Below are 24,814 nucleotides of genomic sequence, written 5' to 3' on the forward strand. Positions count from 1 at the left end.
TTATGTCAGGTTGAATATAACATGGATATTTTGTTCATGCTAATGTATTCTTTCATGTCCCAGTTTAAAAGAAAATAAACCATAACACATACCATTATCTATTGAGTAATATTAGAATAAACACAAATACAACGTTGGATTTATGACATAGATTTATATTCCTGTCTTTCTGTACACGATTGATCATTATTCTATTCCACCAGTGATGTACAAAAACACAATTACTTATTTCAGGCACCACCTTGTTTTTCTTCTTCTTTTCTCCCTCCAGTGCAGCTCCCACTGCGCATGCTCAGCCTCTCCTGAAAACCACATGCGTCTCCCCGCTCTGCTCTCTCCAGTGCCAAGGCGGAGAGATGCGCACACCGAGGACACCGCAGCACAGCAATGCGCACCGGACCATAGCGTCTCCTCCCGGCACCGCGGACCCGTCTCCCAACACTATGGGTCACAGGGAATATGGCTAACTTTGACACACTTTGCGTGCCTGCGTCGTCTGGAGCGCCGCGCGGCTGAATCGAGAGCACCACAACACAGAGACTTGCGAGAGAGGGGTGGGAGAGGTGGGGGGGCGGAGGGGGGGTAGCCTTGATTTACAGGTCATTTCTATCCCAGCTCCTCTCCCCACTTTGGCTTTGAGAGATGATCACGGAGCTGGTGTGCACCGCCGTGGCAGTGGGTCTCTATCTGAACACGCTGGACGCGGATTTCTGCTACGATGACAGGTTGGTTCCGCCCGCGGAGCGCAGCAGCATCACCGCCGCCACGGCTCCTCCACTTGTCCTCTCCTCTGGTTAGGGGAGGGAGGGGGGGAGGAGGAGAGGGGGGGACTGGTCGTTGGGCCTGCCTGCATGTTTGCATGTTTGCATGTTTGCGTGTGCGTGTGCGTGTTGTGGTCCTGTCGTCGCCTGTAGTGAATCGCTGCTTATTCTCGGGCTGTGAGAGAGAAGGGAGAAACAATATCACTCCATGAGAACTTGGACCGCTGTTCAGTGACTTCATGTGGCTTATTGTTGCTCTTTAATTGAGTGAAATGTCTGGCCTTATTGTGGTCGGCGTAAAACACATTATTATTATTATTATTGTTATTAAATAGTCATTATAATTTTTTATTATACATATTGTTTTATAGATATGTTTGATAAATCATATTCCCACAGTAACCATAGGGCACACACATAAGTTGCGCACGCTGTTGTCCCGTCGCGTGCGGCTCACATGGAGCGGTTCATGTTGCGCTCCTCTTTGTGTTGATGGAGCACCGGTACCGGCTGTAACTTCGCCCGGCTCCCCGGGGAACTGCAGCTAATTTGAACCGGGAGTTTTCATTTAGCAAACAGCTGAATAAACATGTCAACACTATCATGCTGCGGAGGTGCATTCTGGGAGGACAAAACAAACGTGCATGCCCCGATGGAGAGATAAAGGAAAAGCAAATGCATATTAAATAGGAGACTTTCACCAACTAAAACAACTGTTTCGGATAAGTTTGTTATGTCTCTTAAAATAATACAGTTTAGTTAGTCATATCTCTACATGTGAATATACATCAGTCAGATTGGTTCAAACATAGATGTCAAGAGCCTCTAAAGACTCCCAAGACAAATCTGAAGAGGGTCACAAAATGATAAAAGATAAAAACATACAATTATTTGTTGATTATTTTGCCCATGAATCTATTACAGTCTAGATAATGTCAGAAAACAGTACAAATAACCATCAATATATGTCTACGGTATTGAAATTTATTGTTTTGTCTGACCAACAGGCCAAATCCATTCAGTTTACGATGATATAAAACAGGAAAGCCGTGCATATGATTCATCAATCCTTACAATAGTTGCAATCTATCCTGTGAAGAAGTGTCACTGAGCCAAACGACCCACCAGGAATTATGACTGAACCTGTTGTGTTTCACATCCATAAAAAAAAGAATCCCCAAATATGCGGCTACATTTTTTCTAGCTGAGTGTGCTTGCCATACATCTAAGCTTGCGAGTAATCTCCCTTCATGTAAAAGTTCAGCACCGCAGCTGGTCTCCTCTTAAAAAAGACGAACTGGACAGGTAGTTCTTCATCGACTCTAAAATACTGTTTATGGGCATACGGGATGTTGGCTCCTGCAACGGTTCTGTCCAAACTCATATTAATTAGTCTTCCATTATCCAGCATTAAATCACCAGATGAACTACTGATATGCGAGGTATGTAGCAAATTTCTCTGTGGATTAAAAGAATGAACAGCGTACACGGTGCCTCCCTTATTCGTCCACATCTCTGTCAGCGGTTGCTGTCTGGTAAGCATCTCCAGACACCCCTGAAAGGTCAAAGACCCCCCCCCCCCCTTTACTTTTCAGCACCATCGGTGACCCTTGTGCGTGTCATAAGACAGAGCGTGTGTGTGGAGGTGAAGGAGGAGGAGACGTAGTGGAGAGACATGGGGTGGTGGTGGTGGCGGTAGAAATGAGCTCCGTACTCCGTCTCCAGTTCCATCGCCTCGCCAAGTATCCCTGTATCCATCAGCCTCGTCTGTCCATGTGGCCGTGACACCACAAGGTTGTCAAAAAGCCCCTCTTGTGACAGATCACCCCCGCGGCGCCGCCCTGCCCGCTTTCAGCCTACGACTCACGCTCCATCCCCTCAGTGAAAGTTCAGGACAGCGCCGATGCCGCGCATCTGTCAACGTCGCCGTGGTAACGTACGCTCTCGGGGACACGCTGTGGCGTTGTGGTTCAGCGATCTCAGACGGAGGAGGTTGAATACCAATCAGAGGTCTGACCTTCCATGGTCGTTCATCAAACACTGTCCTCTCTCGGGGTCAAGAGCCACGTGCGCCCGCTATCTTCCCTCAGGGATTAGACGAGAGTTATGAGCAAAGGGTTAAGGCGAAAGAAGGATTGAGGTAGAGGAGCGTAGAGCTTATAATTCTGACCTGGAGTTGTCTAAAAACGTTGCCTCTTTTGTAGACTCATTTGTTCCTTTACGTTTGTCTTTTTAACCCTCCTGTTACCTTCGGGTCAATGTGACCCCATTCAATGTTTAACCCTCCTGTTACCTTTATATTTACTGACATATTTTACCCTTGGGGTCAATTTGACCCCAGCAATTAAAACCTCCAGAAAATTATTAGAATTAATATTGTTTCCCAAGTTTAAGTGTGAGGTACTTTATGTTTGTTTGTTGACTACCTAAATAGCCCTTTACATATATAAAAAAGTTGATATTTCTGATATGTTTGACACAGTGAAAAACAGCCTGGGGTCAAATTGACCCGAAAGAACACCGACATTAAACATTGAATGGGGTCAAATTGACCCTAAGGTAACAGGAGGGTTAAGCCGCCTTGTTGTGGGCTAAGTCTTATCTGACCTTTCACCCTGTAGCTCTAAATCTCGTCACATGTCACATGCAGTCCTTGACATCGAAGACGAGATGGCGCGGCGTATTGTTCCGGGCGCTCCAATTTGTGGGGATGTTCTGGCCCGGGCTTCTGCTTTTTCAATCACGACCAGTGTTTTTCCTGGGCACTGCTCAGGGCGCGCCCGTGTGCTCCGAGTATTCCCAATGAAAAGCCTCTGCGTGTGAAATGTATATGTTTTACGGGAGCTGGAAGAGGAGCCAGGCACATTTTTGATTTGGGAAATGACCGAGACAGGATCTGCCGGTTTACGGTTTCTCGTGTTTATTCAAACATAAAGTCAGACGTTAAGATTTATTTTTCTAAACAACCTCTTCACAGTGATGATGTGTTAATGTATGTACAGGCTTGTTAGATTGATTGCTTGAGAGTCGGGGTCTGAGATTGGAGAATATATTTACCGTAACCTCGGGGCTCTCCTTTGAATACTCATCATCGGGGCTTTTGACAGGTTAACAAACGAGGCCCCGCATGATGCCGACAAATCTCAAGGATATGTTTTTTAATAACATCTTTTTGACAAATTTACCCAGTAATGGATGTCTTTACCAGGTAGACTTGTACTGTATTCCGTAGACACTGAGAGGGAAGCAAGGACAAGAGATAAGAAAGGCGACATTGTGAAATGAAATGCATCCTAAGTGGATTTTTATCATTCAGAGTCGCATATCCCAAAAGGTCTGTGACCCCAATAATGTCACAGTCCCTCTCCGTAAGAAATGCATGATGGTTCCTCGGGAGATTAAAGAGAAAGCAAAAATAATCTGGGCAAGGAGATGGCTTTCGGAGGAATTTAGATTTCCCTGACTGGCACGTTCCCCATTTTAGTTTCAGTTTCATTCTCTTTATGAATAACCCTCACCGTTAACAAAGAAAAATGCTCCTCCCTCGTAAGGTTTTAAACAAGTAAATATGCCGCGTAAACAAGACCGAGGTGACGCAGAGTAGTGACTTGAAGCACCACAATGAAGACAGACGGTCACGGAGGTTGTGGGTTGCAACATCTGTTACTTTTCTATTCTGGTTTCTGAGGTTAAACCATAAGTGCATCAATATGGGGGTTGCTTTAAGAAGCGCCCTTTCATTTTAGTTCCAAACCATATTGCTTTGAGTTAGTAAACGTATGTTAATGGTGCTCACATTTAATATGGACCTTTAAATGTGAAAAATATATCAGTGAAACCCTCCAAAGAGCATACAGCAAAAACATGGGAAGAACTCCTTCCCTCTTTTTATCCTTAAACTGCTACTTGTCCCAAGTATGAATTTATATGTAGCCCTTATGTGACCGTTTGCTCAGTTAATCCACATTGTTGTGTCAGGAATGTCCATGTGCTTGTCTCAACTGCAATAAGAGAAGCAGTAAATTCACTTTTCATTACAGATTTTGCTTCTGGCTTCTGGATCCTTTAGATTTATTGTAGCCTGCAATTTAGATGTATTGGACTATGAGCAGTGTTGTGATAATATTGCTCATTAAAAAGAAAACATTACCGCATATAGTCCGGCAAGTAAACTCACCTTTGGTTTGAACGCCATACGGGTGACATCTCCATAACTAAGCAACTCACAACAAAACAATCTAGATTGATAAATAGCACTACGGGATAGAGGAAAATATTTGATCTAGGAATAAACCGTCCCTTAACAACTAAAAGATACACTTATGTTTCCTTAAATCCCATAATCTATGTGTATAACGTAATAGGCTTGTACATTTGACTGTTCTGGCCCATAAAACAGATGGTAAGTTTCATTCATGTTTTTGATTATGTTCCATCAAAAGGACTTGAATCATCTCTGTTTTCCATAACTGCTCATAATTGTTATCTCCGATGAGTCGGCGCTCCCCAGGCTCCCTGTGATGGGTTTCGGCCCACTCGCTGTTGTTAATGTTGCCAGAAATCTTCATGCCTCTCATGGAATAATAATCTAAAACACATGCCCAAGTTGTGTTGAGGCTGTTTACGTTGCTGTATGTGCTCGGAGCAGAAAAATATTGAGGTAAGCAGCAGGCTAATGAAATGAGCGAGACAAATCTCTTTCTTTGACTGTGTGCAGGAAGTAATGCAGTTGAGGTGAAAAGGGGAGGAATTTTCACTGTAAGCGTTTTAGAGATGAGTAACATTGCCTTAAGAGGAGTAGTGAATCACAATGAACAGTATGGTGAGTGAAACTGATGAAAAGTGTTTACGAAGGGTAATTTTAGACGGTTTTAAGGCTCTTAATCAGATTGGCATCCATTAAGAATGATGTGCTCTCGAGGAGAAAAAGGCAAAAGGCAAACCCCATAAAAAGTGTGGTTTGTTGGTGAAAGAAATCTCGATGTTACCATCTTATAAACTATCCCAATGTATTTGAACATCAACATGTGTTTACTCATTGTTCACGTTGCCTTTTCAGAATTGGTGTTTGAGGGATCGAACTATTAGTCAAACAATAGGAAGGCGGGAGCAATCAGTCTCATTCTGATTCCAAGCAGATTTACGTCAGGAAAGCACTTAGTGGTCAACTCTGCAGATGTTGTGGCTTTGAAACTGCTTTAAAACCCACAATTGAAGGCTCAAACCCAGTTCTGTTGAAGGGGATGAATTATAATTTTTCTTTGGGTTTGTAATGGTTCAACGTTAAAGCAAAGGAAAGGCAGTACATAAGCTGAGGACAGAGGATGACATATTAAAGCTTATCTTCTTGCGCTGGGATGTGCTCCAGCTTTTACAATCCTTAAAGGGGCAGGAAAAGATTCTTCTGGCAAAGAAGAGTGTGCATGCTTGCTCTTAATAATGAAAGGGTATTGAAGCCTGCATAAGGCAGATTCATTTTTTTATTAAAAACCTTTATGAAAGGTACTGCCTTCATGAACTACTTACATTTATTAAACAGTTGGCTCATCCCAGTACTAGCCAGCTAAGGGTCATAGATTGAAGTAGCGCTCCCCAAGGTTACGCGCACTCTTTTATTTACTTAATCGCTATTAACATTAGTTGTAATTGTTTTGTATCACCAGTCTTAATTACCTTCGCATTGAGAATGCGGAAGGTTATGTTTTGATCGCCGCGTATTTATTTGTATGCGTGTTATTCGCCTAACTCAAAAAGTATTAAACCGAATCGCATGAAATTTGGTGGGATGTTTGGTTATTATCCGGGGACCATTTGATTAGATTTTGGGATCGATCGGGTCAAAGGTCAAGGTCAAGGTCATGAAAAGGTAAAAATCTTCTTGAATCGCATGACATTTGGTGGGCTGATTGGTTATTATCTGGGGACCATTTGATTAGATTTTGGGATCAATTGGGTCAAAGGTCAAGGTCAAGGTAATGGATAGGTCAAAATCTTTTTACCATAGCACGGTCAATTTTTATCCAATTGGCATGCAACTAATGCCAACATGTTCATAATTCAATGCCCAATCTTGTGATATGCGAAGGTATGCGCTCTACCGAGTGCCCATTCTAGTTATTATAATTATTTGAACCACTACACAGATGTGGGGAAGAGATGGCTTTGCTTATATTTAGGTTCAACCTAAATACTGGGACAACCTAAATACTCCAGATAGCCAGGTCGACTGTCTATCTGCCAAGACTCGACCACTAAACCTCAGTCCCACGACCTTCCCTGTATACACACCATATGTGGATCCCAAAGCACTGGTATCCAGGGACATCAGAAACCTGTAAGATATATGTCAAAGCCGTAGATTTGGGAGTATGGCCACCACAAACCATATAGATAACGGGGTGAAAACATAATCTCATAAGTTTCTTATCTGGACAACCGCATGCTAACGAAAGCCTTCCTAACTGCTCAGCAGCACGGGCTTCAATTTCCACTCAGTGCACTTTACTCACTTTGTAAGCAGAGCTCCTTTTTGTGGCGTTGGATTACCCTTAGAGGTTAACATCCACTTTCTCTCTTAAACTACAAGGTGGACTTCCAAAGCAATTTTCAGCAGTTGTGGCGTAATACAAAACCAAACTCGAGCTGGGGATCACACGAAGCGCAAGCGGTTGGCTTTTTTACCTTTTGTAATCAATAGCCATTGAGTATCATCTTTCAGTGACTGTGGAGTTTTTTTTGTCTGTCGCCCAGAACAGCTGTCAGAACAGAAAATCAAAGGTTGTTTTTTTCCCGCAGCACTTGAATGTGCGCTCATATTTCACTCCAGCTCGTATCAGCTCTGACTGGGAAAAGCACTCTGGAAGTGAGGTCGAAACTTTCATCGGCCAGTTTCTCAGAGTCTGGAAAGGTCTGTTTGTGCATGTGGAGGGGTTTGTGTTTTTGTTCCCCTGGCGATGGTGAAGCTGTCAGTAGATAATGGTGTTGATGATCAGGGTGACGCAGCCAGTGTTGCCAGATGGGGTGGTCTTCTGCCCAATTGGGTTAGTTTGGATTCAATTGGGCAGATCTCTCACCCCAGTAGTATAGAAAGCGTATGTCCCATTCCAACCATTATCTTGTATCGTAAGTTAATTTGTAGCTTTAGAATGGTATTGTGATTTTCGTAACTTCTGACTAAGCGAAGCTAAAATAACGAACAGTTCTTCAACCTTGCTAAGGCTTACCATACTCAGAGTTTCTCAAATATACTCCCCAATGTAGGTACTCAAGATAAAGTAAGAAACAACACATTTAGTAGACCATGAGGTATAAATTGTAAGATATGATTAAACTTCCATTCATCTCAGCATGGTATACTGACCACTGTGCTTTGCATTGATTATAATATAATTACCTGTATGTTGACATAACTAATAGATATTCATTAGCTTGGAAAGCATGGTACTTAACCCGAGCTGAGCACTTCACTCAATCCATTTCCACGCATGGCTACTCCAGCTATCTGGTAACATAATAATATGCACAATGCTTTCTGAGTCAGGACAGGGCCAACGATGTGTCGGGGGAAATCGGCTTGTGCTTCTCACCTCATAAAAACCTGAGAGGATGGGGGAGGGGGGGGGCGGAGTTGGTGTGAGGGCGACAGGGATTTAAGATTCAGAGAGATCAGATAACAGTCCGGCTACCTTTACTCAAGGGCACAGTTCTAGTGTTTGGTATTGAGATGTAGGGGGAGTGAAGTGATTATGCTGGGAGCTCTAAGTGTGCTACAGTTGGTATTTGTTTGCCTTCAATGTCTTTGTAGCATGACATCGGAGCTCTTTGCCCAAATGGAATCTTGTTGGAGGTCAGGAATGTGTTGTAAGCGACTTTAGATGGATATGCTGTAATTGATCTCTACATTTAGGATAGCTTTCTTCAAACGTTTTGAATAAAACATACATTATTTGTAATTCTATTCACAGTTTCACAGTTCTCAGTTTATATATAGATACAATTAATCTACATTTCCTTTTCCTGCTTCCTCCTGATGAGCGCCTGAATATGCAGAATAACGATAGTTAGTTGTAATGATAGCGAGATAATGCCGATAGAGGAAGTGTGGAGGTTTCAATACAGCGGTGTCGTTAAGATGTTCTCTTATTGTGGCACAATAGAGGGCTATTTAGAAGAAGAATGAAACATGTTCTATATAAAAAGAGATTATTGTGATGATTATAGAAAGTTGGAAATATAAGGAATTGGTGACTGTGGTTGAATTAGTGTTTTGTTTGAAAACAGGAAATCAGCCTGGCTTAATGCGAAGCTGTTCACAGTTGGAACGTAAGCTTCCTGCATCACCATATGGCCACATATTTTGATTTTGTGGTCCACCATTTCCAGCCTCATGGAAACACACCAGTGCACTCAGGTTTGGCTCTGTCGCGAGCCAATTATTCTTTTAGAACCATAACGCCATTATTAAAGTGAAGTATCTTCCTTCATTATCGAGGCAGGGAGAGGAGAGATTTAAGCCAATCTTCCCATTATGTTGCCATGTCCATTTAAGCATTGCTCAATTGTCTGCTCACCCATCTCACGGAGGGGAATTGAACTCCTCATTTCTGCCCAGTTAGTCTCAGTAGCTGAATGTTGAGGTACTCTGGGCTTTCTGGAGGTACGAGGAATTGCCGTTTAAGTAAACATGACGGTTCTGACTGTCGGAAACTCCCAGTGGAAGTTAGCTTTGATAAGTGGGAGAAATCTGCATTTGATAATGGCTGTGTTCCTGCCTCAGTCAGCCTGAGATAAATCAGCCACCGTGTTTATCTTTCTCCTGAAAGTAATTAGTTTCTCACCATCATTATGATATTCCTGGATCAATGGCCATGGGACATGCTGTATGTTTACAATGCTTTCACGTTGAACTGAGATGAGAATGAATTTTGGATATATTTTGGCTACCACATCACTTCACAGTTTACCCTTTCAATTTATCATTTTGCATCTTTTAATCTGGTGGACTGTACTGAAGGTCACTGAATTATGCATGTTAAAAACAGGTTTATATGAGCTCTGGCATTTTCACTTTTTAACAGAGAGCTTGGACGGTCAATACTTTGATGGGTTGACTCTCATTTGAAAGAAATTCAGTAACCTAAGATAACATCCAAAGGCACTGTCCTGTTGTAGATTGGTATCTCTGCTCTGCAGACATGGCGAGCAGACCGATTAGAGGTCAGACGATGGAGTGCGAGGATGTCGGCTCATCTACCTCGCTGGGTGCATTTCATAAAAAAATCCACACCGACATTTTTCTCCCAAGGCTCGCTCATTACCGTGATACCACATCCAGACAATCCATTACCACGGCGGCTGACAACGGCAATTTATTCTACACTCTGTGGCCTCTCTGTTTTCTTTCTGCTTTGACCAGCAGCATCTACTCACTGATAGCGTTATCAGCACAAGAAAAAACCCATATGACATCCCTGTTGCAGACAGGATAGATGTCTGTCTGTAAAGAGGAATGCCCCATGCTGGTCCTTCACCCACAAAACATGGAAATGCATGCTACCTTATATTTTCTGGAGAGATAGCATTATCTGTTGTTTTACGGGTATAGCAAAGTTACAGTTACTCTTATTTGTTTCTTCCCGTGAGTGAGATGAGTAGATTGACACCACTCTCACGAATGAATGCTCATTTTTAAAGCCACCACAAGTAACTAGCTAACTTAGCTTAGCACAAAGACTGGAAACAAAGAGAAACTGCTCAAGGCAACAACGTCTTCCTACCTGCTCATGCGAAACACACGAATGAACATGATATATCTGAGTTGTAACCTTCAGACAGAGTCAGGCTAGCCATGTCCCACTGTTTCCAGTCAATGCTAAGCTAAGCTAACTTTTTCTATAAGCATAGCTCCTGTCAGTACTTTGTAAAGTGTGGAAGTGTTCCGATCATCGGTGCTCTCTACAGCTGTAAATTGATGTATTGAATGACAAAAGGCTCGGCTACAATCCTTTGTAACCCAATCCGCAATACGAATGGCATGACGTCGTCGGATGACATCATGTCTGCTCGTCCCTCCAGTCCATCTCAGAGGGGAATATGGTACTTTTATGATGTTACACGATGCGTTTTATGGTTTCATAATGGAGTTTCCTGCAGCTTTTGAAATAAAGCCATATATTTCGGATACCCTGCTGATAGTTTGACAAACTTGGAATTAAACCTCCTGTCGGGAATAACATCTGACATATTTAAATATTGCACTGGATTATGTTTGTCTCAATTCATAGGCTATAATTATGTGTGCTATCCTTCTGACTGTTGATAGAGTTATTGTATTGCTAAGGGGTTTCAGAGCTGAGTGAAAACGCGACTTGATTCAAAGTACCTTTGAATCACTTTAGCCAACGTTTGCTTTGTCTTAAACTGAGGGTCAAATGGATGGGGTTTGACTTTATTGGTTCCAATGTGAGAGTCGAGTTTAGGCAAATGGTTTCGTTGTACCAGCCGTGTTCAACAGATCACAGATCAGAATGTGAAAAGATCTTAGATAATTAGCACAGATCGTTGAAAAGAAGACAGATTTGGTTTGGGTTGGCCCCTGTCGTACCCCCTCTATAGCTACAGTTTCTCTCTGGCTAATGCTGGAATGTGACAACTGGTCACGGCAGAAGAAAGGAGGTCCTATTCTGGATTGGATACAGTGCCTGTTAGTGCAGCAGACTTGGCCATTACAAATGCTGCATGTGAATCTGACCACTGAAAGCTGGTCAAGCAGAAAGACGTGTGACACAGTTTTCTGCAACCATACCATACCATACATACACTGAAAAGAAGTAAATTCTCTACAGTCTCAAAAAAGGAAATATAAAATTACAAACCAATTTCTGGTCGAGCGTTAAAGTTATTGGTTCTTATTGGAGGCAGGAGGCTTTTGAGCAGAAACAGAATGCTGCATTGTTTCTCCAGCTGCCGCCTCCTTGGCAGCGCTGCAACACTCAAATCCTCCACTGGCTTCGTGATTTGTCATCTGCAATTAACGTTGTCCTCATTATAATCTCCACCGAAGATTCATAATGATCCAGTTTCCCAAAGGAACGCTGCACTTTGAACAGACGTTTGGTCTCCACGGAGAAGACGTGAACAATCGACTCTTCCTCTCCCCATTTGATTGGCCTTCGATACAAGTACTCTTTAGCCATTCATTCCGGTGTGCTATTTTAAAGCAGCACAAGAGTTATTGGTAGACAAAAGTTCAGTACTTCATTTTCCAAGTTTTCAGGGTTTGGTGCACAGATTTTTGGTGCAGAATGGAGAACAGGAACCTCTTTTCTTGGCAAACGACTGTCGATCCAGCTCGACATTGCCAAAGTCTGCCACGCTGTTGATTCCAGTAAATAGTGTGTCTGCAACCCTCTGGTTAGGGTATTGGTGGGTATTGTTGATGCAGTGTGTCCACACCTGGTGCGAATATGTGTTCATTCAAATTATAGAGCTGGACTGAGGTGAAAAGTGAGCTGAGAACATTGGCTGTCCTTTTTGAGTCGTGACTCTTCAGGACCCAACAACATGCATCTACTCCCTGGAGAGAAAAATCAATGCCAGGCAAAGTATTCTTTTTTCCAAGTCTCCCATTTTAATTCAAGCGAGGGGATTGGGGATTTCATAACATTGCGTGTAGGTGGACGTTTTTATAGGTCACTATGCCAACACCCGCAACTTTGCTGGAACTAGGCCAGTGGAATTGATTGTAGAAGCAGAAGGTAAGATACATTAAAGAGGTAAGGGGAAAGGGGCGTATACAAATGAAATAAAGGATCACATGCTGGTGATGGTAAAGCACTCATGCCACTGGAGGTGTAATAGTGACCTCTGGAGAATACTTTGACAGGAAGATGGCTCATTTTAATGAATGAGAAGTAACAGTTTGAATTAATTGCAATGCATGGAGCCTTATTCTAAACTATGGCTGTCTGAATAACCCCCTATTTACTACTATTGTGTACTATTAGTTTCTGTCATCTACGTCAGCTAGTGTCTGATGAAAATTCAGTATTGTGCCCTCGGAAATTATTTTATGGAACAAAAAAGTACTATCAACGACATTTTATTGAGTTACAGTTACAGTTGTAATTTCTCATAGCATATATACTTGACACCTCATCTAAATTATGTGACCTAAGTGTCGGAAGTCTCAAAATAGTTTCGCTCACTATTGAGGGTGCATTATGTAGGGAGAAGTGAATAAATCAACAAGGGAGACAGTTTTCTGACACAACCATGTAACATAGTAACTTCAAAATTCAAATTGCAAGAATGAAAGCATCAATCCCAATTTATTTAACAATCCCATTTTGTAAATACAAAAAAAGTCACAGATTCCATTTAATTCCACAATAGAGTATACTATTGAATGCCTCTTATTCAGAGAGGAATCAAACTGTCACGACGCTATTAGAGTGGACCCAAAAGCACGACTCAAACAGGAGTAACAAAGAATACTGTCTTTGGTTGGAAACAGGCTGGGTCAAAACCGGGAGATCAGTCGAAGAAGCAAACAAGTACAAAAAGGGGCGGGGCAGAGAATCAGAGGTCAGAACAGGCAGGTCAGGAATATACTCTAATAACACTGGAGAACTTGGCACGAAAACACAAGACAATCTGGCAGAGGACAAGTGGAAGTGAGGGAGCTAAATAGTGAGGGACTAATGAGGGGATGGGCTGCAGGTGAGAAGGGCGTGAGGACCAGGTGAAGGGAATGAGGGACTAACGAGGTGATCAGAGGCAGGTGAGAAGGGCGTGAGGACCAGGTGAAGGGAATGAGGGACTAACGAGGGAGTGATCAGAGGCAGGTGAGGGGAGTTGGATTGACGACATGGTGTGACAGGATGAAAACAACTATTACAAAAAGGAAGGCGTGGAGCTAAACTGTGACACAAACAGTTAATTGCATATTGAATATAAAAGTTACAGCCCTGTTGATAATTTCTGCATTTTGTATTTAGTGATAGTGAAAAGCAGCAAATTAAAACCACAACAAAATAGCATAATTTTGCATAAATTCTTGCAGATGCAACGATGTTGTATATGCAGCAGCGACATTCTTTCTGGCATGTTTATATCATATTGTCAGCCTGCACACAGCTGTGATTTATGTATTGTTTGGCACAGTCGGAGAACAGCACTCGATCCGTTTTTAATCAGCCGTCACATTTATCACTGCGGATGCAGGCGACTCGGGGAGGCCACCGTAATTACCCATCCACTGTCAGCCAGTGTAATCAACTGTCGAGAATCACACTGGATGCAGTTTGGACAGACTGACTGGCTGCTCATTTGTTTTCTTGCTGGAGGTGGTTTTCTGGTTGGATCCCTCCATTGGGATTGGATGGAGGGTGTTCAAATTGGCCACTGATAAGAGCTGGATGTGTGCAGAGCCAAGGAATTTACAAACCCTGTAAAACTCAGCATCCATTGCTCCTGGATTGCTTCTCACTGTGAATGCTAGCGGGCACAGTACCATAATGGAGGTATATGGCACATTTATTGGGTGAGGCGTTTTTTTTTTATTTCATGAAAAATATTACATGAAATGAAAATGTATTTGAACCTTTTCCAAAGACCTTCCGGGTGGTCTTTAGGGTTTCCACGAAGGTGTGAAACTGTAATTTGCTTTACGCTCCCCAAACCTGTATTTTTCAATTTAATTACATTCATGCTTTTTTTAATGGCACAAATCCTCCAGTGGCAGGTCTGCTTGGACGCTTCAACAAGCTGCTGCTCTGCATGGACAAACTGTTACGAAGACTTCTTGTGCGTCGGCTGTTGTACATTAGAAGTAAAAACTCAACTAATTACACAGCTTTCTTGAGGGCCCGAGTTTTGACCCCAACGATTCCCAACCCTATCTTTCCTTTCACTGAATCTGATGTATTTATGCCCTCGGGAGAGAGCATTAGTTTTATTAGGCATTGATTTCCAGTAGCCTTCCTCTTGCTGCCGGCAGAGGATTCATCATGCCTTTTATTGACACCATCACTCTGCGGTGGGCTCTGCCTCACTTTCAGCTGAGGGGGCAGTGGTGGTATTGTTTTTAGATCCCCTCTGTTTTGTGCAACCAGCTAATGGGGAAGCAATCAATCAATCACTTAGATGGAGATAAAGACTGCAATCAATTTGCTGAAGAATAGATGAAGGAGTTGCACTCTCGATGATTGGGTTCATCACTTTTAATCACTAGAAAGTTCAACCTAAAATGATGAACATGCAAAATTAGCTGCGCTGTCCTCGGGTTTCTGCTTCGAATTTGGAAATAATGCCATTCTGCCAATCGTTTACAATTTGTTGTACTTACAGAAGTTCAACCCTGCCTAATTTCTAGATCTAGAATATCGATCTATTTGAAGTAGTAGTGAGAAAGGGAAGTTCAGAGTGGGTAAACAATAGTTACCAATCCAGCACTGTGCGTCATCACTCTCCATTTACCGATTGATCTGGCTTCCAACTGACTCCATATACTGGAAATAGGCTGCGACAATGTGTGACAATATATGAAACATAAAAAAGGGGCATTAATATGATGTATTTCTCAATAATAATTGTTCAAGTAATGGTCTATTCTATTCACGTTAAGTCCAGTGAGTTGACCCTGGCTTATACGGAGTTAGTTGTTCTTCTAATCAGGAAACCGGCTGCACAGGCGACTTGAAAGAAAGTCCTTGGCTTGACACGAGAGAGACAGCCAACTTCCAGACGCTTAGCTCAGAATGTTTCAGCCTCTTTGAAGCAGCGAGCCCCCGGTATAACTTTATTTCTCCTGATTGGCTGCTCGGACCGACTGAGGATGTAAAGCAGACTTTATCTTAATCAGCTATGAGTTAACCGTTGGACTCAGCTTGATGGTGACGCTGAAACAGCTGGGCTTCAGTCATGAGGAGTAAAGTGTTTTCTTTTGCTTATTGAAATTCGTGAATACTTATCTTACTTATTTGGAAAAATATTGAAGTGAGTGAAACTTATCCTTAGTATTTAGTAGAGACGTTGTATTTTACCCTGTGACTGCTTTGTGTCGTTGCTAGTTGGCTGTGCTTTCATTGTACTTTCCGCATGAAGAGTTAAAATAAGTAAGTTAATGGCCTCTCATTCCATGAAGCGCGTCTGGCTGGTTATTCTGCACCCTTGGGAAAAATGCTGGGAGCTGCAGGACGGGCTATTTTTAATCAATGGAAAGATAGATCGAGTGAACTGAGCGGGATAAGATCAAACGTAGGTTACTGCCTTGAATACAAAGTGAGCTGCATCCTCTGTGTCTCAGGTTAAATTTCAGTAATGTTAGGTATTTATATAAAAAAGAGAATGAAAATCTCGCCAGATTTGTTTTTTCATGCAATCAGTGCCCAGCTATGGTGAACACTATCCAGCAGCAGTTCATCACCAATCACACATTTCAAATGATGAAATAGAATAAAACAATTGCATCTTAGAGGGGCAGCAAATCCGTCAAATTTAGTTTTAGGAACCGGCAAAAGGAAGAAATGCTGCAGGGTTTGAGCATAAATCTTTCACGACTAGGCCACTGGCAGTATGACAGAGTTTTATGAATGCTATCTGGATATTTATGCATTTTTCCTCTCCTCCCATATTCGGGCCAGTGTGGCGTGGCACTGAGTGTGGGAAAGCTGGTGGGGATATTGTTCTGCCAGTGGTGTCGCTGACATACGATGTTTGAACACACCCTCAACGCTCACTTCCTGACCCTTTCTGCCTCCAGATAAACAAACGAATCAGAAACAAAGAGTTGATTAAAAAAAACAGGAAATATGTTCTGTGTGTCTCTGCAGCATCCGCATTTAGTGAGGAGATGAAAATGTAAACAGGAACGGTATCTTCATTTGAGTCGGAGGAATATTGATGAGAGCATCAAATCGAGAACTCCGGAGCTCATCTTACTCTTTCATCTTCATCGCCCCTTGCCATCATGCTGTGGCCCCGTGCTGGCATCATTATAGAAGCTGATTATCAACCAATGGATGAATCACTCGGACCCCACCGGCGAGCCTCACGGCTTCACGCATGATCGTTCCACCTCGACTGGTGATGGATGGGTAGATACTTGGAGGATAGGTCTCCACACGTTCGCTCGCCTCATGCGGTGCAGTACAATACGCTCCCCGCTGCAGTGACCATTGAGATGAAATTTATGGGATTTTTATCCTCAGCCAGCTGTGGCGTTCGCTGGGAACAAAGCCATGACCAGTGTTGTTCTTCCAACTCCAGCACCCCATGGATTTAGAACACTGCTTTGTATAGATTACACATATTGACTATCTAAGTGTGTGAGCACTTTGAGCACACATACACACAACCTTTAAATCAGATTTCTCGTTGACCCCTGACCCCGATACATGTCTCCGTAACTCCATGATCACTTTTTAATCCTGTTAGGATTGGATTAGCACAGAGGTGGTCTGGACCCTGACACCCACCCACCCACACACACTCTCTCTCTCTCCATCCCTCTAGAATATAATAACCCCTTATCTCCATGCTGGTAAAACAGATTTGAAATGAGGATATGGTAATCAATAATTGGTTATGGATGCGATGAGAGACTCCTCTTCCAATGCAATTTGAACTCAGAAAAACATGATTTATTCAATACATGTCACTAAATGATCAACCATTTATTCTTGGCTTCATCAGATTAGCAGAGACGAACTATAGGGAGAACAAAGAATCTACTGGTTTTAAATAACTTCCATTTGTTGTTGTACCTGTCTGTATTATCTTTTGGGGGTCGAAAAAATATGAGAAAACACAGTTTTCTAAAGGCCAGAGGGAAGTCATCAGTTGCCAAAGGTCAACAAAAAAAAATAACAACATTGATTTGAGTTTGCAATCATATAAAATGCAGAAAACTAGCCAATCCTCAGGTTAGAGAAGCTGAAACCAGAGAATGATTCTTGTTCTCACCTTTTGCTGCTATTCTATTATTTTTGCAGTAGTGATCGTGCCAGTGAAGGAACCTTAAAAGGGGGATGATGAAATGCAGCAAAATATTCCCCCCTGGAATCAGGTTGCATGGCCCTTTAACTCTGTTTCTGACCAGTCTTCTGTGACTCTTTACCATTCAAGAACAGCACAGGGTGTACACTCTTTGTCCTCGGTTCTGCCACGATATGGACGTGCGGTCCCTTCAGCACGGAGGACTTCTCTTCTCACGCGCTCTTAATCTCCGGTGTTCCTGTGCAGTGAAGTGTTTACTTCAGCCAGCCCGAGATTAGCATTGCATGAATAGGACCGTCTGCTCCGCGACTTTTTACTTAATGAGCTCTCTTGGTCAGTAAAGAGATGTAAACATATTCGATCTGAAAATAACTAAGTCCCACAGCAGACCTGTTCAGATGAGCTACCTCCTTACGGGAGAGCAGAGAGGATAAAAAGGAAGAAAGGCAGAAAACCACAGTGATAAATTAGGGCGGTAAAATGGATTGATGAAATTATATTAACTGCAAAACTACTAGAAATGAAGATGAAAGATTAGATGGAGGTGGCTAGAAAGAAAGACAAAATGCTAACGGGGAAAAAACAAAGAGGTGACGATATCCTGAAATAATGGACAGCTCAGTATCCATTAGCAGCGCTGATTTTAGGATGATTGGCTAATCCATCTCATTACAGCTGTCAGGGAGCCGGAGGATGCACTCTGCTACTAAAGGTTGTAATTCAGCCAGTCCTGATTACGTTAAGCGGTGGCCGTTTATACCGCAGATGTTTATTAGAGTCCAGTAGGTGCACACGCAGCAGACACATATTTAGAACAGACTCAAGTGCAGTGTGTTTTGTATTGCAGTTAATAAACAATGTAGACTAAAAGGTGTGTTTATGGAGGCTGACCACAGAGAGTAATGCCCTTTGGTGTAGAGCAGTGGGGGTTTGTGCATAAACTTATCGGAAAACTGTAAACTGAACTTGATGCAATTACAAAAACAAATGTTTTTTATAGAATGCAGTCTATAAATATTAATGTTGTTTGGGAGAAATTGTTTAGAATAGCTCCCATTGCCTAAATAGTTGCGTAAGGACGTACTGTATACTCACATAGCTCTGCGAATCAACGCTTGTTTAATTAATTAAAAAAAATGGAGCGTGACAGTCACTGACAGAAAAAGTTTGAGAACTACTGTTCTTAGCATATAAACTGTAAATATTTCATTAAAATATTATCCAGCCTGTAGATTCTGCTCCACCTTAGCTGTATTTCTAGGAGACGCAATCATTTCCATTCCACCTTAAATCAAGGAGTCATCTTGAAGAGAAAAAAAACCCTCTTCCTCTCTTTATCCACATCTCCTTTGGGACTGATGTATTATAATAATGATGTATAATAATAATGAAAAATAGCTTTTACTTCATCCAACGAGGTTGGAGAACATGTCAGTAGGACCCTTGTATATGTTGAACGTTCAATGTATATTTAGGGGCTGTAGGTTCCAACAAGAGGCCCAGTGTGTGCCTCGAGGCAGCAACAGCACTTGAAGAAGCAAATCACTGGTGGTGAGATCACTCTTGGGGAGGCGGTGGAGTGCCTCATTTGCATATTGCAAACCAAAACACTGAAAGACAGCCGGTTTTCTCGTCGCTAAAAGCAGTGGACAGGTGAAAGAACACCTCAACCCTCTTACAGATGGTTCTTAAACGTCTCTTTTCAGGCACTGATGAGAATCCCTCCCAATCCCCCCCCACCCCCTCCCCCAGAAAAAAGGAGAACATTGAAAAGACCAAACCCGTCCTGTACTTCGAGGATTGTGAATAGAGTGCCTTGCAGCCCGCCCGCCTGCCCCACATACGGTGGCTGAATACAAAAGACCCCCCTCTGTAAGAGCAATCACTACGGGAGACCACTCTATCTGCACCGCTGCAGCGACAGGCCTCAATGAAGCCATCAGCACAGGCTCTACTGTCACACACACACACACACACACGCACACTCACAAACACAAAGACAGATTCCTTACATGTCGCCATCCATTTCTTTAGCCATTATAGCCACAATGAAACACACACACACATGCGCGCACGCACACACACAGCCAGTACTTTCAACCCATTCCCCTCGTGGCCAATGCCTTCTTTTCATCCTCCAGTGCCGGGCAGGAACAGGGAGAGAGATGAGTGGTTGGCGCTGATTTGAATATTTAAATTATTTATGACCAGAGCGTATTGGGATCCGAGGCCTACCAGGGGACGCGAGGGAGCATGGGTGAGGGTGAATGGAGCCATGTTTGGATTTCATAATGTGCTGTTCTTGCCTGAGGGCACACTGAGAAGTGGAACCAAAACATGCCCTTCAGGAAGGAATCAAAATCTTGTTGTTGTCATTTTTAAGGCTGAGTTGTAATGTAATGGGAGATTGCTGTGGTCTCTCGGGACGATATTTCAAATATGGCATTAATAAAATGTTCAATGTTGATAATCTTTACATTTCCATATATGTTTATGGCTATAAGGGTCCTCCCGTCGTCATATTGTACTCCGCACTGTACTGGGACTGTAAAACGTTTTATGATTAATAGCTCACTGTGGAATTACAGAAAGTTAAAAAAAAAGGATAGATGACGTAATGCGTCGGGTCTTTAGAAATATCCGACAAGCAACTCAGAGCCTGAGAAGCACACTCTCGAAGAACAATCCTGGGAAATGAGGGGATTTACTCCAGCTCATGTGATGACAAGGCCATTAAAGGAAATTAGGATTAACACATTGAGCAATTTTCACTTTAACCCCCCAGATTCATAAGGTTTTTGTTTAGTCAGTCCTGCCCTTGTTACCTTTGCTGCTGCCATGCTGGGTACAGGCTGGCAGCGCGATCCCTCCCTCTTCTTTATGCACTCCGCACTAAGTTACAATCTCTAGACAAAGGAAGTCCTCGGCTGGCCCCCTGCCACGGTCTTTTCCCTCTCTGGTGGAAAAGACCGCGGCAGAACAGAAACAACGCTGATCCCAATCAGGCACTGAGAAAAGAAGATTGCCTTCCGGCCAGCGTGGTCAAAACACACATGTTATGACATTCGTTCTCACGTAACTATACGTTTTCTGGTTGCAACACGCCTGGTGCAAAAATCAAATGCGTGTTTTTATTTTTTATTCTTGGTGTCTTTTAGAATGCATCAGTTTAACTCTCACTAGAAGGTGATTTGAACATTTTTATTTTTTTATTTGTTGTATTTATGAAACCCTTTTTACCTTTTTTAATCAAGTTATTACTATCTTCCATCAATCTGATTGTGAAGACTATGAATTGTATTCATCATACACAAGTTCACTGTCTTGGTTCTGTCAGGTAGCCTTCCTGTTTACTTCTGGCATTAATTTACAATGTTATTTTCTCTTCTCTTTTTTAAATAACGTTGTAAATATTTTTTTATAAATCCCTTTGCCTGATGTGGCTACTTGTGTGTTCGATTTTTTAACCAACTTCTTATAAAGATATTGAAAAATATATAAATTAGATCAAATGTTATTAGATTAGATTAGATTAGATAATCCTTTATTAGTCCCACAATGGGGAAATTGCAGGATCACAGCAGTGGGTGCACATTAGAGCATTAATAAACAAAATACAATAACAATATTAAATGTACAGAGGAATACAAAATATATATATATACAAGGTAGTGATTAAAGTGAATTGTCAGCAGGTTAAAGTGTTATGATAAATTAAAGTTAAAGTTATGATCTGATAGCTGCTAGAAAGTGATGAAATAATGTGTCTCGAAGTCAGTAGACGATTCACTGACAGAACATGGAATGATTCTTTACATGAAGCAGACGAATGACAAATCCAATTCTTTTAAAAGTTGACAGTGTGTAATATTGATCCTGTATGTTTTATTCACAGTATTTCTAAAATACTGTATCTTATGGGGGATTGTTGTAGCTGCCATCGATCACTCTCCATGTGGGGAACCTCATTTGTTTCAGTCTGTGAGTTTACACGAAGAAGTTTGTGTCCCCAGTAATGATCCCCTAATTATGAGAATCCACAGCAGCCTCGGGGGTGTGAACCACATGAGTGTGAGTGTGTGTGAGTGTGCACCTGTGACACGTGTACACGCTGTGAGTGTCAGAGAGAGAGCGACGATGCAAACGTCTGTGTATTTAATCACACACTCTGTGGCCTGTTTATCACATTTGGCATCCTCATTGCATTTGTCTATTAAATTTCACTCATGACTATCATCAGCAACATGGAAAACACATTATTCCATATGAGGCCACGCTGTACACACTGTGTGTCCAACAAAAAGTCTTCGGAAAATAAACGACTTGTTCATACTTAATGTGCATGTTGAAATGCTTAGCTTAGAATATGTATATTTATATTAGTCATGTGACATTAACAATCAATCACATGACGGCTTCACAAGTGGTGACATAAAACCTGACCATGCTATTCCCCACAGATTTATTTTAGTAATTTTCAGTACATTGTTTTTTTGGCCCACAGCTTTACGGTTCTACAAACGATCCAAAAGTAGAACATTATTTAAACAGTCATTCATTATGTATCTATGGAAGCCCGTTTCCGCCACTGTGATAAAAAAATTAAGATCCTGTAAGTCATAATTATGAGATACTATCTCATAATTTCGATTTACTATCTCATAATTATGAGATACTATCTCATAATTTCGACTTACTATCTCATAATTGGTATTGGAAACAATAGTTTCTCATAATTATGACTTACAGGATCTTAATTTTTTTATCACAGTGGCGGAAACGGGCTTCCATATGTATCCTATTGAAGATATAAAAACAATTTATTTTTCTGCTCCTTTTAGCCGAGCCATTAAGACCAACCAGGACCTGCTTCCTGAGACTCCGTGGACCAACATCCTGTTTGACGACTTCTGGGGCACCCTGCTTACTCACAGCGGCAGTCACAAGTCCTACCGCCCCCTCTGCACCCTCTCCTTCCGCCTCAACTACACCCTGCACGCCCAGCGGCCCTGGGGCTACCACCTGCTCAACGTGGTGCTGCACGGCCTGGTCACCGCCCTCTTCACGGCCTTCAGTCGCCCGCTCCTCGGCGGCGGGCCGTGGAGCCTGCTCGCCGGCCTGCTCTTCGCCTCCCATCCGGTCCACACGGAAGCGGTCGCCGGCGTGGTCGGGAGGGCGGACGTCGGCGCCGCGCTGTTCTTCTTGCTGTCTCTCCTCTGCTACGCGAGACACTGTGGACTCCGCGGGGAGCCGCCTGGGACTCTTCCGGCCGGGCCGCGTGGCGCCTGGTGCTGGGGCTGGATGCTGGGCAGCCTGTGGTGTGCAGCGGCCAGTATGCTGTGGAAGGAGCAAGGGGTGACGGTGCTGGCCGTGTCGGTCGTGTACGACCTCTTCGTGTTCCAGAGACTCCGGTTGCGCCAGGCGCTTCTCCTCCTGCTGGGAAAGGTAAATAAATGCATGTCGCGCATTCCTACGGGGGCCCGGCGTGCTCCCTGGCTCCTGGCGTCTCCACCAGTGTTTCCTCCTCAGTCCCTCCCGAGGCCTTACCTCATCCAGCCAGCTGTTGTGGTTCCTTCATGGTGGATTGCACTGTTTGCTTTTCATTAGGAGTGCAATTTAGGAACCATGTTTGCCGATGCGGAGCGGCACAGTCGGTGAACAAAAAGTCAACTATTCTCATTTGTCATCGGCTAAACAGGAAGAAACGATGTGCGCAGGGAGATGTTTTCCAATTCCTCGCAAGCGCTGCCACCAAGTGCAGTTTGCAGTAGATAGATGCACAGTAACGCAAGTGAATTGAGATTAGGATCTCAGCCTTTTGTGTGTGTGTTTGTTTCAAGTGGGGAAAAAGAGCTATTTTCAGGGGGAATTGTTTTGTTTTCCAATATAAGGTGGCGAGAGTTATGTGCAGAAAAACAATAACACAAACTACTCTGGTAAATGATTTTTTCCCCCCCACTTGGCGAGTAAGCTGTACAAACAATGCACTATTCTTCTTCTGCAAGAAACTCTTTCCCCTTCAAACTCTATTTGTGGAGGACGACCGTGACGCAGTGAGTCATCTGATGATGGGGATCAGTGTTTGACTGGAAAAGCTCTTCTCATAAGCACTCTCCATTTGATTAGAGAAACGGCTCCTTAGCCAACGTGATGGCCCTCGTAAAATGGATAACTAGCACAATAAAAAGTCCCCTTGGGTTTACTGAGCAAGGACAGCATGGCTCTCAATAGTGTGTGAGTCTTTTTAGAGTTTCTTCTTGTGGAAACATCTATAAATACCATATTTTTGAATAGCTCATCACAAATGTCCTATGGAACTTTCTGGTGTTTGAAAACTCTAGCGTGACAATCGTATTGACACAGCCAGCCTCCAAATGAAAACATGTTCTACCGTCGAGTGTTCCAGGCTTTACCGTACCGGTGGGGCAGCGCTCCTGTCCCGGGTTTCTGGCAGAATGATAACCCACGACTGTTATTAGCGGCCCAGAGAGCTCAGAGAAAGAGGGAGTTATAATGTCTTCAATTCTCAGTGCTCTACGTAAGTGACTCACATGTCTGTGTGTGTGTGTGTGCTTTCACAACTTCAAGACCATATCTTCCACATTGCACCCAGTTACTTTATTAAAGCTGCTAAATCACATAGTGTAGGGTCACCCCATCTCAACTTAAAATCACAAATAAACTCAAATAAATATTGAAAAAACTAAAGTCTAAATTGACTGAGAAACGTCAAACCCTCCTAAAATGCAGTATTCTTCAGGATTGTATTGCACCATCAGACATTCACCTTTGTGGTGTCTGGCCGGGTGTAAACAAAGACGTGAGCCGGAGCCCAACCTGAGAGACCACTGTGTTTTTTCTCCAGTCTCTTGCATCACGGTCGCATCACCCTCGGTGCTTGTCAGAAGCCGTTATGAACAATCCCATTTTTCCTGTGTATTCATCCCACGGGAGAGCAGAGATATCATCAGCAGCCTCCGCCTCTCTGTCCAGACACAATAGCCCTGGCCGGCATAGTCTGTGCCAGCCTGTCGGGTTCCTCGTGCCAATCCCCC

The 24,814-nt window shown here is 42.9% G+C and overlaps 1 protein-coding gene across 1 annotated transcript in view; it reads left to right on the top strand.

The window, feature by feature from the left end:
* Positions 1-605: 605 nt before the first annotated feature.
* The window catches only part of tmtc2a (transmembrane O-mannosyltransferase targeting cadherins 2a), a 45,706-nt gene continuing 21,497 nt past the window's right edge, over positions 606-24,814 (top strand). The window contains 2 exon segments of the mRNA XM_056425214.1: positions 606-725; positions 22,601-23,204. Of these exon segments, the coding sequence (XP_056281189.1) occupies positions 643-725; positions 22,601-23,204 (687 nt within the window). The 5' untranslated portion in view covers positions 606-642.

This window comes from Pseudoliparis swirei, chromosome 10, assembly GCF_029220125.1.
Source record: "Pseudoliparis swirei isolate HS2019 ecotype Mariana Trench chromosome 10, NWPU_hadal_v1, whole genome shotgun sequence".
NCBI classification, from domain to species: Eukaryota; Metazoa; Chordata; class Actinopteri; order Perciformes; family Liparidae; genus Pseudoliparis; species Pseudoliparis swirei.